At 36.0% G+C, this 19,137-nt stretch overlaps 1 protein-coding gene and 1 long non-coding RNA gene across 2 annotated transcripts; one reads left to right on the forward strand and one right to left on the reverse strand.

The window, feature by feature from the left end:
* The first annotated feature begins 226 nt into the window (after nucleotides 1-226).
* LOC138314597 (sorcin-like) lies at nucleotides 227-18,978 on the forward strand. The gene is made up of 10 exons (XM_069255008.1): nucleotides 227-383; nucleotides 3,919-3,993; nucleotides 4,225-4,300; nucleotides 9,497-9,521; nucleotides 12,177-12,198; nucleotides 12,554-12,704; nucleotides 14,634-14,762; nucleotides 17,294-17,364; nucleotides 17,519-17,550; nucleotides 18,266-18,978. The coding sequence occupies exons 1-9, from the start codon at nucleotides 276-278 to the stop codon at nucleotides 17,543-17,545; spliced, it is 684 nt and encodes a 227-aa protein (XP_069111109.1). The 5' UTR covers nucleotides 227-275; the 3' UTR covers nucleotides 17,546-17,550; nucleotides 18,266-18,978.
* Nucleotides 7,839-9,380, reverse strand: LOC138314598 (uncharacterized). Its single transcript, XR_011207397.1, has 2 exons — nucleotides 8,341-9,380; nucleotides 7,839-8,295 (listed from the first exon to the last, which is right to left on the reverse strand). It is a non-coding gene; the product is annotated as an uncharacterized lncRNA (long non-coding RNA).
* Nucleotides 18,979-19,137: the final 159 nt, after the last annotated feature.

Here is a 19,137-nt window from a genome sequence, read left to right on the forward strand (position 1 = left end):
CATAAATGTACTGAAATACATCACAGTAGATCAAAACAACAACTTCAACATTTATCAAGCCAGATTTCCTCCTTCAAAGTAATTGATATTTAATTGTACATTTTTTTTAAAACAAAGATTGGCTTAATTTTTTTACGAAAATAATTTTGTATTTCGCTTTAAGCCGGAAATAACTTAGCCTAAATAGCCTAAATATTATAGATTACGTATATATCCATGCTTAGCAACGGTGTAAACAAGCACCTGCCATACAAGCGTTTGAGAGACCAGGGAAAATGGCGTACTACCAACAGCATTACCAACATTATCAACAACCAAGCCAGCATTACGGTGGCTATGGACAGGTGTTACAGCAAAACGCGTTCCAATGTAATGCCTGGCAGGTGGGTAAATACTTCCATAACATAAGAGGTCACAGGTCTGCCTATTTATCACATACATGACTATTTTTGCTGACTTCTGCTCGTAATACTCATGATGTCGGGAATTTTCGTCTGAGTATTTCGTACCGAAAACCCAACTCTTTATTCATTATTTTGTTTTAGGCTTATTTTGATTATGGTTAGGCCTATTCTATGAACAACATTATTTTGATCTTTTCAAAATTCAAAATCATATAAATATTGTTTGGCAAGATCGGAGAATGCTGTATTATATTGTTATACAGTTGAGGGATATAGCAAGTTTCTGGTTTCCCGAGATGGAGCCGAGGGGAATCTTCTTGTTATAGACACAACTCCATCGATGTCGATGATTATATTGTGCTTTGTGCGGATTGGCAAAGGCGTGATTGTGAAAAAAAAAAATAAAAAAAGATTGAGGTTATTTACAGTGATTTAAGGTGCAGGTTATTTTTTTTTATATTTATAAAATAAAGATATGATAGAAATTTAGGGAGTGGGGTTTAGGTCATCAAGTTCTGTCCTTAGGATATGTGACTGGAAGACCTCTAGTGTAATGCTTTGTATTGTAGCCACCGGTAGGATGTTCCATTGTTTAATTGTGCGTGGAAAAAATAAATATTTGAATATGTCCTTGGTGGCAGCTATATGTCTATATTTGTTTGTTTGATTAATTAACGTCCTATTAATTAACAGCTATTGGTCATGTAAGGATGTATATGTCTATATGTGAATGGGTGTGATTGTCTGGTCCTGTAGTCTGTCAGATGAAGAGTTAGATTATAATCTAATTTGCCACATGATGGTGTATGATTTTATAAAATAAAATTAAACGTGTTCTTGTTCTGCGTGTTTGTAGTGAGGTCCAGTTGAGGTTTTCCATCATGTCTTGTACTGAACTTGTGTTGTGGTATCTGCTTGTTGTGTTATAAGTGTGCTGCTCTGTGTTGTGTTTTTTCGATTTGCATGATTTGATTTGTCTGGTGGGGGTCCCATACGGAGGAGCAGTACTCCAGTTTGGGCCTGACTATGGATTTGTACGCAGGTTCTTTTAAAGTTACTGTGTAGATTTCGTTTCAAGAATCTATAGTGTCTTGTTAGCATTTGCAGTTAGCATTTGCAGTTATGTTGTTGATGTGTGTGTCCCATCGTAAGTTATTTTGTATTGTGATTCCTAGGTATTTGCAAAATGTTACATGTTGTAATTTGTGGTCGTGGAGTTTGTATGTATAATTGGTCTTTGTGTGTTTTTTTGAGATTCTGAGGATGTTACACTTGTCCGGGTGGAAGGACATTAACCAATCTTCCTCCCACCTACCTACTGCATCTAGATCTTCTTGTAATTTATGTGCATCCTGTGTGTTATGTCTGGTTTTGTATAATATGCTGTCATCTGCAAAGATTATAGACAAGATCCAGGGAAATGTCGGGTTTTCGCACCATTCTCGAATTTTTTCCTCATAGTAGTATGATGAAAAAGAGTCTGCCAATCAGAAAGTCGGATTTAGTATGAAAACAAATACAAATTAATTATATACATTTATTGTTGAAATTTCGAGACGTTAACCACTTAAAGGGAGCCTAAAAACATACGTACATAAACCATGCAATGTAGCGGGATTGGACTGGGTCGATCATCGATGACCAGGTAGATCATGATCAGTCAGTAGAGCACTCAGCTAGTGTTCGGAGGGTCCCTGGTTCGACTCCTCGTCTGGCCGCTACATTTTCTCTTCTCCTGTTACACATATAAAAGGCATTGTCCTCTGACCCAATTTTATTTTCAAAAATTCTCACTTACAAGATAAACATGACGACGTGTTCGGTAACAGTGTCCGATCGATACTAACATCGTTTGATTATGTTAATGGAGATGGCGTGATTGGAAACTAGCTCCGCCCAATTGTTACGTCGTCTAGCAACCGATGGCGTGATCAGAGACAAGTCCCGCCTACCTCAAATGCCATTGGTTAAATAGAAATAGCCAAGTCCAGGTGTGTGCTAGCTTCCAGGGATGTCTTAGTTCGAAAGACTAACACACAGCTGAGCAAGGGTTTTGGAAAAAAGTCGGGAGCTAGTCAATATAGCGTAAATAAAGTATAACGTATATTAATTTTCAATATATTAGTGTCAAAAATTGAAGAGTTTAAATGATCATTAAATGTAAAAATAAAGTGACAAAAGTGTACAGTATCATTTCACACATAAATTCTTAAATATTACCTTGAACCTAGTAAAGATTTACAGCATTGATTTGCTTGATACAGCTAAAATGCTGCTCATTGATGATTTAAATAAAAACAAATTACCATAAAAACTGGCAAAACTTTTGTATTACTCATAGCAAAAAAAAACCACATTTTAAAAATGGCCACTAAATGGGTCATTTGTTAAAATCCATATATAAACTGTAGCTGATAACTTGCTGCAGATACTAATTGATGAATTTAATTTTATTTGAAAATGGTAGATTCTGATCACCATGACTTATATTTGTCTCTCACCATGACTTAATTTATATGTGCCGTATTTTTGATACTCACGAATCAAGATAAGCTTTTATCATCTTATTAACCACCAAAAGTTACCGACATTTTGACAATTTAGGTAGCGACAGCCTGCCAGGCAATACATGTAGCAACAGCATGCTGATGTAATCAACCGAAACCATTCACACTATATAATTGTTGCGTTGACAGTAATTCATTAAACCTGATGGTTTTCATTAGATGAATGCAGAAAAAATAAGATGTCAAAAATTTCGCCACGCAGTTATCGTACATAATTTTAAGCATTTTTTTTTGTAACTTGGTCACATGGTTAAATGTGCCAAGGACTCGGAGGAATTCCCTCGGTATGTTCATAGGACCCTATTTGACAGAGTTATGGCCATTTGATTAACGAAAAACATCATTTTCATCTGTTTACGTTTAATAATTTAATCTTGCAAATATTACCGGATTTTCCCGAAACTTAGTAACATGATTGAATGTCCCAGGGCCTTGGCCAAATTTGATTTAACACTTTAATTCATGGGAACTTATTTGGAGGAGTTAAATTTTATAATAATCCTTTGAATAACATTTTCAGCTGTTTTGGCATATTTCCAGATTTTCTTGAAACTTATAATTAAATGGTTGAATGTCTCGGGTCCTTGGTCAAGTTCAATCGGGACTTTGATTGGACCCAATTTGACTGAGTTACGGCCCTTTGATTAACAAAAGCAGGGGATGTAAATTCTATGAATTTGCTTAAATTGTTACAATCTGTAAATTTCTTTTTGTCCACAGTTGATTCTGACATGCATTTTTTCTTGATATATATTGTAGAAGTTAAAAGGAATTTCTTTGTCTAAATTAACTGTACAAACATTTCTAGTTTTATGATAATTATCATTAAATCAAATTGTTGATATACTCATATTGTAAATACATATATATTAATGTTAACTCTTTGTTTTATTAGATGTCTAGTTGTTAATCATAATGAATTGTTCATTTGTGTTCTTTTTGACCAGGCAATGGGGTTTAATAATCAAGATGAACTACAAGTTCTTTTCAACCAGGCTGTCCAAACGAACCCTCAAAACATGGTAATTATTTATGTATACAATTTCATCTATATTTATATGAATTAAGTATGTTTCATGTCTTAGATAGCACTACCAGAACATTCAAACTTAATACCAGTAAATGCAGCGTGGGATCTGTAGAACAAAATAAATACAAAATTAGTAATGTAACATTTCACATTTCTATGAATTCTTGCCACATTTGACTACCCGGTTATGTTTAACAAGGATGTTTAACATTTACCATTGTAGCAGCGACAAGCCATCCAATCAGAAAACCTTGTAGGGATAATGAATAACTCTGCACAGATCCGAGGATATTTTCGCAGTGAGTATAATTTTCCCTAACAGAAATTATAGCTGTATAATCTTCCAGAATCGTCATGCTAAATTGTGTTAATAAATTAGTACAGTCATATATATATACCTACAAGTACAAAGTATTAATCATATAAGATATGCTGTAATAATAATTCGGAAATTTGCTTGCCACATGTTATGATACAATTATGCAGGTACGGATATATCCATATATTGAACAGATGTATTTGTTTAAGATTTTTAGTTCACCTGGCCCAAAGGGACAGTGAGCTTATGTCATAGTGCATCGTCCGGTCTTCTGTCGATGGTCAACAATTCATTTAAATGCAATAGCAGAAATAGAGGTGAATTCTTTAATCACTATTAGTCACAGCTAGAGTTCTGTATGGAATGCCACCTAATTTGGCCAGAAATATCCTTTGGGGAAGGGGAACAGTGTCTGTATAAATTTTTGCTCTGGCCAGGAACATACTTGAGGGTACTAATTGTATTTTGCCTGTATCAATATATGTTGGGATAAAGGGCTAGCTACCAGTATTGTTCAAATGATTGACCTTAACCTTGGATCCAAGTTGTACATACATTTGTATTTCATCAACAAAATAGTTGACACATGTGACAACCATTGCTGAAGTTTGTTACTGCTATATTTCTCGTAAAGTATATATACAGTAAAACAAACTTCCTAAGTTAGGACATTAGTACAGCCTATTTTGGATTATTAGGGATTTCCATTGAGGATGGAAATCCCTATTGTTATTGTTCTGTTTTTTCTTCTTATTATTATTATTCTTTATTTTTTCTTTTTTATTCTTATTTCCACAAATCTTGTTCGCAGGATATCTCAGGAACGAAATAAGGCACGACGCTCAACTTTGGACACGTTATGAATGTACATAAGATCTTGAAATGTACGTTCGATTTTTTACAAAAATGTTCAAGGTCAAGGTCATAGACGTAAAAAACAATTTTTTGGAACGAAGTTTAAGCGCTCATAACTTCATTACCGTACGGTGTACATCGTTCACGTTTTGTTATTCAGATAGATCTTGACATTGCGCGTGCTTTTCCCATGCCATGTTATCAGAGATTATGTCAAGGTCAAGAGTTCGCTACGGGGTCAAACAAAGGTCAAAAACGAAATTCAACACAGAAAAGTTTTGAAAGTTGGATATGAAAGGGCATGCCCTCAGAAATATATAATGACAAGTTTTAAGGTCATGAAATCCAAAATGGCGGAGATATAGGCCTTTGAAAAAAGGCTATTTTGGAGTTTTCCCGCCAAAATTTTTTAAGGTTTCAGCGCCTTTAATACTTAACACACATGCTTGATTTTTTGTATAGACATAGCATGGACGAATGTCTACAGAACTTATGCTGTTTTATTGACCTTGACATTCATTCAAGGTCACAGGGTTCAAAAAGCTTTAAATCTTTAAACGACATCTTCGTAATAAATAAGAGGTGTAGAGAGCGCTGAAATTTGGAGACGTTATGTACGTACATGAGTTCTTAAAATGACCTCTCGATTTTGGAGGATAACGTTCAAGGTCAAGGTCACAGACGTAAAAAACTGCTTTTTTTCGAACGAACTTTAAACGCTCATAATTTCATAACCGTACGCTACACAACATGTACGTTTCATTCTCTATGTAGATCACGATAATTCACGTTTTTTTCTCATTACATGTTATCAGAAATTATGTCAAGGTCACGAGTTCATTAGGGGGTCAAATGAGGTCAAACAAAGGTCAAAAATGAACTTTACCATATAAATCTTTCGAAGGGCGCATATGAAAGAGCATGTTCTCAGGCACATAAAATGACCAAATTCAAGGTCATATGATCCAAAATGGCGGAGATACAGGACATCAAAAATCGAAATTTTAGTTTTATTTTGCCCCTGCCCGAGACGTTTCAGCGCCTTAATACCTGTATGTACGGTGTTGATTTTTCATACGGCTGTTGTATGAACTTTTGTCTTCAAAAGTTATGGGTTTTAAAGGGATTATATAGAAAAATGGCGGAAATATAGCTCTCCAAATATGGCAATTTGTTTCATTTTCTTATTTTTTTTCCGTTATTTGTGAGCTCGTAGGGCCTTTATCATTTCATGTAGGGTGTTGATTTTTTGTAAATGTTAGCTTTAGCCTATTGTCTGTCAAGGTTTTTAATTTCAAAGACATGAATGTGAAAATGGCGGAAATATAGACCTCCGAATATGGCGTTTCGTTCATTTTTTAACGTAAATTTTAGCGTAATTCATGAAAATTCAAAGGTGAAATGTTTTGAATTGGATGTGAAAGATCATACTTTCAGACACATAAAATGACCAAGTTCAAGGTCATAAGATTCAAAATGGCGGAGATATAGGACATCGAAAATCGAAATTTTAGTTTATATTTGTCCTTGCCCGAGACGTTTCAGCGCCTTTAAACCTGTATGTACAGTGTTGATTTTTCATACCTATGTTGTATGAACTTTTGTCTTCAAAAGTTATTTATTTTTAAGGGGTTATATAGAAAAATGGCGAAAACATAGCTCTCCAAATATGGCAATTTGTTTCATTTTCTTATTTTTGTCCGTTATTTGTGAGCTCGTAGGGCCTTTATCATCTCATGTAGAGTGTTGAATTTTTGTAAATGTTAGCTTTAGCCTATTGTCTGTACAGGTTTTTAATTTCAAAGTCATGAATTTGAATATGGCGGAAATATAGACCTCCGAATATGGCGTTTCGTCCATTTTTTAACGTAAATTTTAGCGTAATTCATGAAAATTCAAAGGTGAAATGTTTTGAATTGGATGTGAAAGATCATGCTTTCAGACACATAAAATGACCAATTTCAATGTCATATGATTCAAAATGGCGGAGGTATAGAACTTTCAGCGATTTTGAGGTGTGATTACATGATGTGGCATGTGGCCAAAGGGAGATAATCGGTATCTAATACTAAAACTCTAATCGTACTTGTTATTCCGCATTGGTCCAAGATCTTCATAAGATAAGGAGAATTTTTGCACTTTTAAAAAACCTGAAATTCTAATGTGTTTACCTATTCATTATCAAAATTGATATTTTGAACCTAAATCTCAATCGGAATTTCCAAATTCATATCACGGTTATCAAGGAATAATTACCTGTCAGAAAACATTTTTAATTTTGAAATTCATAATAAGCCAGCCAATCAGCGGCCGGGTTAAAATTCTGTCCTGGGCTCAATCTTCGTTACACACGGGCCGTTTCGAAGGTATTTTTACATCTAGTTTTCAATACTTTTCGGGATGTTTTAAGTGCTACTGTAATAGGGAGGGTTTTCCACAAGAGACCCGGAGGGGCGATCCGACTGTAGCTCCCGTTATATGTAAATGTATAAGTCCCAAATCGTGATCGTATAGTATTTTTAGTATACAACAGAGTCCACAGTCGTCACAAATCCTCTCCGGATCCCGTTTCCTCCACAGGTTACAGGCCTGTATCTCAACAGGTTCGATCTCTAGGATGTAGCGGAAGCACTGACACTAATCCAATAACTCAACTAGGTAAATACAGGTACAAATAACTATTTATTATATAAAAGACAAGTAGATTAATTATTACATAGAAGATTCACAATAGTGCCCGTTAAGACAGATAACAATAAGAGATATATAAGTGCCGAAGCAGTTACAATGTATCCAAGATTAACTATAGCCAAACTTTAGGCCTAATTAGCTAAGTCCTGTGTGATTACCACGTTCCCTAAACAAAGCCTAACACCCTACGGAGCCAACTAACCACCTACAAGTGTTCTTAACTCTAGAGGTATATAAAACCAACGGTGTAAACTAGGATACCTTAGGATGCCTAAGCCCTAAGCCCCTGACAACCCCTAATTATACACAAACCCTACGTTAGCTATAGATACACTCTAAGTAAAGACCCACGTTGCAGTCTAGCTCAGAAACCCCGCAAGTGTTGCACTGTTGACAGTGCACGACGTGGCTCTGCTCCCTACCTATTCCCTAAGTCAAGACCAAAGCTTCCTTAGAATCAGCCCCTTTTATAACAACTCATCAACCCAGTACCCCAAAGTGACCACTGATTGGTCAATGTCCGGACAGAGCACCATATTTAGGTGAAACCGTTGCTACAACAACCCACCTACACACTAAATATAACTTCCGCTTAAAACAGACAAGGCTCAACTGACTGATAAAAACCTCCCACGTGTACCACACGTGTACTCCGGCCAGCGGTCATCATCGGGGTGATCATGAGGACAACTAGGTTGATGAATGTGACTGCTAAACAGCAAACACACCCTAGATAAGACCTGTTCTCACGGTGTTCCCCTGAATTTGGGTCCAAGATACATAAACAGATCACTGAAGTGAAGACTTAGAAGAGTGCAATAACAAATATACATACTGTAGAAATAAATGCAACAATGATAGAAACCCGTTCTATCACACTACATATACACGTATATATGAACAATGTACACGTGTTTGCGTAAATACACGTACATGTGTAACTACACCGCATACATGGGAGGCCGTCCTTACGTGACCCTAGCTGTTAATAGGACGTACATTTGAACAAACAAACAAACAATAAAAGTAATGCACAAACACAATAACTGACAGGTTTAAAAGCCTTTTATGTGTGTGGCAGAGCCGTCACCTGTGACACCGGATGTTCAAACACAACCGGTGCTATTTTGAGAAACTACCCGGCCGTTTTGAGATCACAGAACCAAATAAATTCCCATAGAGGACCGTGTTTAACGTTTGCTACTATTCAGGTTAACTGAAGTTATCAAAATTCTTTACAAAATTTACATCTACATGTATTGTTCCGACCCACACATATATCCAATCAGCAGGCTCCTATATATTCACCTCTCTATGAAATCTTCTGCCCAAAGGGGGATTCCCCTAAATCTGTTTTTCGGTGGGACCAGACTACTTTCGTAAGAAACGCTTTCTGATTAATATTGAGTGACATCGCCCGTTCGTTCAAGCAATCGCCCGTTCGCTAACATTACTTATATCATCACATAGGTGGAAATCCCGTGTTTTGATCGCGATCAAATCTAGTTATTCTTTATTTTTCTTTTTTATTCTTATTTCGAAGGTCAAGAATAATTCAAAAGAATATACTCTATTCATTAATGATTAAAAGTATGCATTTTGTGAAAAATGTTTTTGTTTTCATTCACAGTAACCTGGAGCAGGGAGCTCTGTAAGTAAGTAATCATTTTCTAATCAGTTTAAGCCATATACCTCTATATCTATGCTTGGGAGACCAGTGGAATCAACTACATTGTATCACTTGGTGATGTACATACTTAATTCAGAATCCTTGTAATTTGTACAGTGTAATATCCTGATTTGATTATTAACTATTTATTAGCTCACCTGGTCCAAAGGACCGAGGTGAGCTTATGGGATACCGCAGCGTCCAGCGTCCAGAGTCCGCCGTCCGGCGTCCGGCGTCAGGCGTCCGTCAACAATCGACTTCTTCTCCATAACCGCTGGTCGGATTTCGATATAAAATTTTACTGGTAGCATCCTTATGGGCTACTAACTGACAATTGTACAAATGATGGGGCTGACCCCCCGGGGGCCTGAGGGGCGGGGTCAAATGGGGTCAATTTGGCTATTTCCATATAAACGACTTCTTCTCTGAAACTAAGCATGAGATAGCACTCATAATGCAATTGTAGTATCGTTATAGGGTGGGGATTCAAAATTGTACAAATGATGGGGCTGACCAACGGGGGGGCTGAGGGGCGGGGTCAAAAGGGGTCAATTTGGCTATTTCCATATAAACGACTTCTTCTCTGAAACCAAGCATGGGATAGCACCCATAATGCAATGGTATCATCCTTATAGGGTGGGGATTCAAAATTGTACAAATAATGGGGCTGACCCCCCGGGGGCCTGAGGGGCGGGGTCAAAAGGGGTCAATTTGGCTATTTCCATATAAATGACTTCTTCTCTGCAACTAAGCATGGTATAGCACCCATTATGCAATGGAAGCATCCTTATAGTGTGGGGATTCAAAATTGTGCAAATGATAGGGCTGACCCCCGGGGGGCCTGAGGGGCGGGGTCAAAAGGGGTCAATTTGGCTATTTCCATATAAATGACTTCTTCTCTGCAACTAAGCATGGTATAGCACCCATAATGCAATGGTAGCATCCTTATAGGGTGGGGATTCAAAATTGTGCAAATGATGGGGCTGACCCCCCGGGGGCCTGAGGGGCGGGGTCAAAAGGGGTCAATTTGGCTATTTCCATATAAATGACTTCTTCTCTGCAACTAAGCATGGTATAGCACCCATTATGCAATGGTAGCATCCTTATAGTGTGGGGATTCAAAATTGTGCAAATGATAGGGCTGACCCCCGGGGGGCCTGAGGGGCGGGGTCAAAAGGGGTCAATTTGGCTATTTCCATATAAATGACTTCTTCTCTGCAACTAAGCATGGTATAGCACCCATAATGAAATGGTAGCATCCATGTAGGCTGGGGATTCCAAATTGAGCAAATGATAGGGCTGACCCCCGGGGGCCTGAGGGGCGGGGTCAAAAGTGGTCAATTTCCATATAAATGACTTTTTCTCTGCAACTTAACATGGGATTGTGCTCATAATGCAATGGTTACATCCTTATAGGGTTTGGATTCAAAATTTTGCAAATGATGGGGCTGACCCCCCGGGAGCCTGAAGGGTGGGGTCAAAAGGGGTCAATTTAGCTATTTCCATATAAACGACTTCTTCTCTGCAACTAAGAATGGAAGAGCACTTATAATGCAATGGTAGCATCCTTATAGGGTTGGGATTTGAAATTGTACAAATGATAGGGCTGACCCCGGGGCCTTAAACGGCAATAGATGCGAGGTCAAAAAGGTCAATTAGGCTACTATTTTCATATAAATTACTTTGTCTCTGAACCTATGTATTGGATAGCATATTTGTATGGTATCAATAGCATCATTGTATGGTTGTGATTCAAAATTAAACTTTGGGAGTCAATTTTGCTTATTTTTCTAATTGTCAGATTCTTGTGATAATTACTAACAAAAAACCAGGTGAGCGATACAGGCCCTCTGGGCCTCTTGTTTTTATTAAAGATGCTCCACCGCTGACGAATCATGTTTTTTTTTTCTGTTTTTTGGTAAAAATCAGGACCAAATGAATTTAGTATTTCAGTCTTCTGAGTTACAAAATATACTTACTTTACACCATTACCACCATTAAAAAGTTTTAACTTCTCATTTCAATTAAAAATAAAACTAGAACTGTCACCAGAGTGAACGACTTAAATACCTCCAGCTTGGGGATAGGGGACATTGCAGAACCCTATGTAGTTTACTCAACTCCCCTTTATGTCCAGGTTCTGTGTACCAAATTTTATCAAAATCTGTCTAGTAGTTCAGAAGTTCGCTGGACAAAGTTGTGTCTACAGACAAACAGATGGACTGTGATGGACGATCCAAATCCAGTATACTCCCCATTAACTTTGTATAATTATCAAAAGAATATCAATTGAGTTTCAAAAACAATCCATGGTGCTATGTCCTATATGGAATTAAGCACCGATTATGCATGCACCAACAGCAAAATCAATGATAATATATGAATTTTTGTGTTATAAACACGATTATAAATTAGTTAATTATTGTTCAATTGATACTATAAAGTTTTAAAACACCTTTCTTTGTTACAATTATATATAAAGCACAATACTTTATATTGTATGAAAATACTATATGTGTATCAAAGAATATGTCATAATTTACTTAAATATGCTTCTGACAGCTAATTTATCTATAAACTATATTCTTTTTTTTGGAATTAAATGTACAGTGTAATATTTTTAAAATTTTTATTATTTCAGGGTTATGCTTGCGATGTTGGATGTATCCTTTCAATAAAGTTATGACTTTGTCATCAGGCTACAAACTAAAAGCAAAATGAAAAGGCAACAAACATTCTTGGACAGGAAATGACAGACTGATTTCTTTTAATCAATCAGAAAGTTTTCATCAATTTTGATTTCAGATCTGTTTTGACAATACGCAAAAATTCATGAAGTAATTCCATCAACATAATATTATACATGTATGTTTTCAATTTATAAACTATATTTTTTACATATTAATTGGCAGTGATCTTGCACTGTAATATTGTGACAGTTGCATGATTTCCATATATTATCAGTATTTCTTCCTACTGTTAAGAACCGAGTTAGATTTTGCCTTGACCATTGATAAGAGATCAAAGGATGGTTTCATGCAGTGGGACGAATTCATGGAGTTGCAGCAGTGTTTGGTTGCCTGGTATAACATGTTTAGAAGTCAAGATGTGGACGGCAACCAAAGGGCTGATGCAAATGAACTATTAGCCATGATAAGGAACCAGTTCAGTAAGTATATTACTCTGATTAACAACTTCAGTAAGTAGATAATCTGATGACATGAACTATTAGACATGATAAATAACCAGTTCAGTAAGTATATTACTCTGATGACATGAATTATTAGACATGATAAATAACCAGTTCAGTAAGTATATTACTCTGATGACATGAACTATTAGACATGATAAATAACCAGTTCAGTAAGTATATTACTCTGATGACATGAATTATTAGACATGATAAATAACCAGTTCAGTAAGTATATTACTCTGATGACATGAATTATTAGACATGATAAATAACCAGTTCAGTAAGTATATTACTCTGATGACATGAATTATTAGACATGATAAATAACCAGTTCAGTAAGTATATTACTCTGATGACATGAATTATTAGATATGATAAATAACCAGTTCAGTAAGCATATTACACTGATGACATGAACTATCAGACATGATAAATAACCAGTTCAGTAAGTATATTACTCTGATGACATGAATTATTAGACATGATAAATAACCAGTTCAGTAAGTATATTACTCTGATGACATGAATTATTAGACATGATAAATAACCAGTTCAGTAAGTATATTACTCTGATGACATGAATTATTAGACATGATAAATAACCAGTTCAGTAAGTATATTACACTGATGACATGAACTATCAGACATGATAAATAACCAGTTCAGTAAGTATATTACTCTGATGACATGAACTATCAGACATGATAAATAACCAGTTCAGTAAGTATATTACACTGATGACATGAATTATTAGACGTGATAAAGAACCAGTTCAGTAAGTATATTACACTCGGATGACATGAATTTTTAGACGTGATAAAGAACCAGTTCAGTAAGCATATTACACTGATGACATGAATTATTAGACGTGATAAATAACCAGTTCAGTAAGCATATTACACTGATGACATGAATTATTAGACATGATAAAGAACCAGTTCAGTAAGCATATTACACTGATGACATGAATTATTAGATGTGATAAATAACCAGTTCAGTAAGTATATTACTCTGATGACATGAATTATTAGACATGATAAATAACCAGTTCAGTAAGTATATTACACTGATGACATGAATTATTAGATATGATAAATAACCAGTTCAGTAAGTATATTACTCTGATGACATGAATTATTAGACATGATAAATAACTAGTTCAGTAAGTATATTACACTGATGACATGAATTATTAGACGTGATAAATAACCAGTTCAGTTACTTTATTACAATGATGAGATGAACTATCAGACGTGATATCAGACGTGATAAGTAACCAGTTCAGTACGTGTATTATTTTATATATTGTGTTAATCTTTGTAAGCGCGAGATAGTAAAGAAAACTTGACAATTTTATAAATTTGATCACATGCATACTGTGTTTTTCCAAACAAACCTCTCACTTCAGCGATCACTATTTCCGGGACTCATACAGTGAAATTCGACCACTCTGATAGCTATTATAATATAACATATTGTATGAAGTGCATTTAAAGTTTAAACGTCAATAAAAGCTATTGAAAGGAATTCACGTCTGTGAAGAATGTCATTCTAATTTTTGTCAATATGACCATAAACCCAAAAGATATTGAGAGTAATGTCTAAAGAAAAATCTATTTATTTGGTTTTATTTATCCTTTTAAATATTAGAATTCCAATATTTAATGCCAATTAAATAAAGAAAAGTAATCATGAATGGGGCCATTTTAACCACAGGTTTACGACGCGCAAAAAAAACCCCAAAAAACTAAAAAGTATTTTTAGTATTTTAAGAATTTTTTTTTTCGCGTCGTAAACCTTTTGTTTAACCTAGGCCTTGTACCAGGAAATTAAGTGGAGTTTTAATGGAAATAACCTAATAACTTCTTATTTGAAATCTAACATAGAGTAATGTTTCTTTTGTAGGATTTCAGTTGACACCTGACAGTGCTACAACGTTATTGAAGCGATACTCATATGTTGATGAAATGGGTAGATGTGTGCTGGCTTTTGATGATTTTGTGACTCTATGTGTCAAACTTCGTGCCCTTACAGGTAAGTTAATATCATGTGCCTTCATGGGACAAAATACTGTCTGTGTATCATATACAGGATCTTAAATAAATGTTCATTTGAATTTTTATATCAATTGAAAAAAAAGACTTTGTAATGATTTTTATTTTTCATGTGTTTTTTTGGTGAAGCATCCCAGGAAATTTGGTTGAAGCAATTTTGAGTGAAAATCTTTATATCTTTAGAGAAACATCTTTGCGAGAAACAATATTAAGGGAAGCATTCTAGGGTGAAGCATCCTGGGGTGAAGCATTCCTTGGTGAAGCATTCTTGGCTGAAGCATCCTTGAGTGAAGCACTCCTTGGTGAAGCATTCTTTGGTGATGCATTCCTGAGTGAAGCATTCTCAGCTGATACATCCTTAAGTAAAACATTCTTAGGTGAAGCATCCTTGGTTGAATCATTCTTGGGTGAAGCATCCTTAGTTGAAGCTTTCTTGTTTGAAGAATGTTTTGCTGAAGCATCTTTGGGTGAAGAAATCCTGGGTGAAGCATCTCTAGTTGAAGCGTGCTTGGGTGAAGCATCCTTAGGTGAAGCATTCTTGAGAGAAGAACTCCTGGGTGAAGCATCCTTAGGTGAAGCATTCTTTGCTGAAGCATTCTTGAGAGAAGAACTCCTGAGTGAAGCATCCTTAGGTGAAGCATTCTTTGCTGAAGCATCCTTTGGTGAAGCATTCCTGGGTGAAGCATCCTTAGCTGATGCTTCCTTGGGTGAAACATTCTTGACTGAAGCATCCTCTGGTGAAAAATTCTTGGCTGAAACATCTTTAGCTTAGCTGAAGCATCCTTGGGAGGGGAATTCTTTGGTAAAGCATTCTTGGCTGAAGCATCCTTAGGTGAAACATCCTTGGGTGAAACATCCGTGAGTGAAACATCCTACAGTGAAGCAACCTCGGGTGAGAATTCTTGGGTCAAGAATCCATGGGTAAAGCATTCTTAGGTGAAGCATTCCTGAATGAAGCATCCTTACCTGAAGCATCCTTAAGTGAAGCTTTCTTAGCTAGAGCATTCTTTGCCAAAGCATCCATGGGTGAAACAGCCTTAGCTGAACCATCCTTGGAAGAAGCATTCTTAGGTGAAGCATTCTTGGCTGAAGCATCCTAAGGTAAAGCGTTTCTGGGTGAAGCTACCTAGGATGAAGGAACCTCTGGTGAGCATCCAAGGTCAAGCATTCGTGGGTAAAGCATTCTTAGGTGAAGCATTCTTGAGTGAGGCATCCTTTGTTGAAGCATCCTTAGGTGAAGCATTCTTGGCTGCGGCAATCTTGGGTAAAACATTCTTTGCTAAAGCATCATTGAAAGAAATATTTTTGGAAGAAGCATCCTTGGATGAACATCCTCTAGTGAAATATTCTTTACTGAAGCATCCTTTGATGAATCTTTGCTGACGCATCCTTAGGTGAAGTATCCTTGGGTGAAGCATTGTTGGTGAGTTATCATTATTTGAAGCATCCTTTGGAGTAGCATTCTTGGCTGAAGCATCCTTGGGTGAAGCATTCTTTCCTGAAGCATCCTTGGGTGAAGCATTCTTTCCTGAAGTATGCTTGGGTGAAGCATCTTTGGGTGTAGCATTCTTGGATGAATCATTTTTGGTAAAGCATTCCTGGATCAAGCATCCTTGGGTGAAACATTCTAGGGTGAAGCATTCTTAGGTGAGGCATTCTTTTGTGAAGCATCGTTAGTATCTTTGGGTGAAACATTCTTGAATAAAGTATTCACGGGTGAAACAGCCTTTGGTAATTATCCTTTGGTGAAGCATCCTTTAGTGAAACATACTTGGGTAAACACCTGTGGGTGAAACATCAGTGGGTGAAGCACCCTTGGGTGAAACATTCCTTGGTGAGGTATAAATAGGTGAAGCATCCTTGGGAGAAGCATTCTTGGGAGATGCATTCTTGGATGAAGCATCCTTTTGTGAAGCATTCTTAGGTGAAGCATCTTTGGGTGAAGCATTCCTGGGTGAAGCTTTTTTTGGTAAAGCATCTTTAGTATGCTAGGGTGGCAACATTCTTTGATGAAACATTCTTGGGTGAAGCATCAATAGGTCATCATCCTTGGTTGAAGCATCCTTTGGTGAAACATTCATGGGTAAAACATCAGTGGGTGAAGCATCCTTGGATGAAGCGTTCGTTTGTTAAGCATCCTAGTGTGAAACATTCTTTGGTGAAGCATCCGTAGGTGAAATATCCTTGGCTGAAGCATTCATGGGAGAAACATCCTTTTATTTGGGGGTTAGAGGAGAAATGTTTGGTGAAGTATCCAGGTGTAAAAGCATACTTGAAGCCAGCTTCTTGCAGTGAAGCATTATTGGCAAAGTATCCTTGAGTTAAGTATTCTCTGATGAACCATATTTGAAAGAAGCATTCTAGGGTAGAGCATCCTTAGATGGAACATTAATGAGTACAAAATTATTATTGAGCGAATTATCCTTTGGTGAAAGTGACCAAGACATATCAAATGTGGGGCATGGTAAATAAGGAATAAGTACAGTTAATTTTTTCCGGATTTCTTCACAGATGCTTTTCGGCGCCGAGATCAGCAACAACATGGACAAGAGACTGGTGCAAGTACCTTTGGTTATGATGATGTAAGTCTATATATTTTCTGTTCTGTTTAAATATTTTGCCAAATGTGACTGTCTTAATAAGTTATCCTTATAAATATGTTTGTGAAATTATTTTTCATGATTATAACTGAACTTTTGAACTTTAGCACTGATCAATATTGTTGTCTATTTCCAGTTCATACAATGTACCATGTGCCTATAACCAAGGTAGGTCATTCCAATGAATGAAGACTCAGTTCTGCACACAATCATTCAAAGCTAATAATTTATGTATAATGTCAAGATATACAAACTGTAATATGGTGGTCATGTCATTTTTCACTTAACAGACTTAGGTCTGATCCCTGGCATGGATGTGAAAGGTCAAAATTAGTCAACTGCCCGATCACATGATTTTCTCAGAGCACTCACTCATTTTAAAAACCTAGATTACATCTGGACAACTGATTTTATGTAAGTTTATATACCATAAAATGTAACAGTTCCACAAATGATATGAACTAAATAGAAAGTTATTAGTTTTAAACTACAATGTGACAACATGTTTTCCGCATGGTATAGTTTAGTTTTGTTGGAGAACATTTCACCATTTTCTTTCTAAAATCAAAGAGTTTTTGTTTGTATTAATTGTGGTTGCAGGTTTAAGTCACAGGTTATAAGCTCTTCCAGAGACTGTAACAGGTGCTATTCCCTCCTCTTTTCTCAACAGCTTTGAATAAGTAATTAATACAGATTATCTTTTAATTGCGGGGTATTCATGTGTCAGCTAAAATCAACTTAACAATTATAAATTATGAAATTTCATCCTTCTTGAATAAAGCACCTATGAAACGTACTTAAATATATGATGTAAAACGTACTTAAATATATGATGTATTGTATACAGAAAATTAAAGAATTTCTAACATTTTCTCTGTTGCAGGTTATTTCTGAATGTAGAAATTCTGAGATCTTACATTCTCAATCAACAATCATTTCAACACTGTGGGTCTATCTACTCCAATTCACTCTCGGCTCTGTTGCCACTCAATGCACGTGTGCTAACTCACTAGAAAACAGAAACTTCCGGTATAAAGACTTTGTGTGACCTGCATTACATTTGTTTCTTTTCATTGGTTAGGACTGTCAATCATAAATACTTTATGCATAATGATACACCAAGTTGATGCTTGGTGAAAAAGTTGATGTAGAGACTGGAAAACGATGATTGATGGTATGAGCACATTAACACAGGAATTAGTCAACAATACCAAACACAGGGGACGGTAACTTCTGTTTTTATAATAATATATATTTTCAGTCACTGGGTACGTTATTTATTGGGATATAACGTACCCAGTGACTGAAAATATATATTATATCATAAACAGAAGTCACGGGCCCCTGTGCTTCAAATGAAAGGACTTAAATTGACATTTTAAAATCTACGTTATTCCTGGAAGTTAATTATGCTTACATGGTCAGAGACTGCGGTCTTATAGTTTTACACAAGCTTGATGTATGTCAGTGTTGGCTATAGTGTATATATGCTTCATGTAATGCTCTATGATATTTTTATTGTTTTTATTGGCACCTGTCTGTACATGTATTTAAAATTAACTAATTCAAAGATAAATAAAAATATGGTAATATCAATCTTGTCATATACAGTTTTTTTAAATCTCAATAAAGGCCTTTCAAATAATACACTTAATATCTAATCACTTCATAGACAATACATGATTAGTAGAAGTCAAAATGACAAGGCCCCAAAACACCTTTTATTGTACAATACTAACTGTGAATTGTGTTTAT

This window comes from Argopecten irradians, chromosome 2, assembly GCF_041381155.1.
Source record: "Argopecten irradians isolate NY chromosome 2, Ai_NY, whole genome shotgun sequence".
Taxonomy (NCBI): domain Eukaryota; kingdom Metazoa; phylum Mollusca; class Bivalvia; order Pectinida; family Pectinidae; genus Argopecten; species Argopecten irradians.

Excerpts from the sequence above, each read along its gene's own strand:
- LOC138314597 (XM_069255008.1), top strand. The coding sequence starts at position 276 with ATGGCGTACTACCAACAGCATTACCAACATTATCAACAACCAAGCCAG. Across the intron at positions 9,522-12,176 it reads TGGAGCAGGGAGCTCTGTAA|GGTTATGCTTGCGATGTTGG; the intron begins GTAAGTAATCAT and ends TTATTATTTCAG. Across the intron at positions 12,199-12,553 it reads TTATGCTTGCGATGTTGGAT|AGATCAAAGGATGGTTTCAT; the intron begins GTATCCTTTCAA and ends ACCATTGATAAG.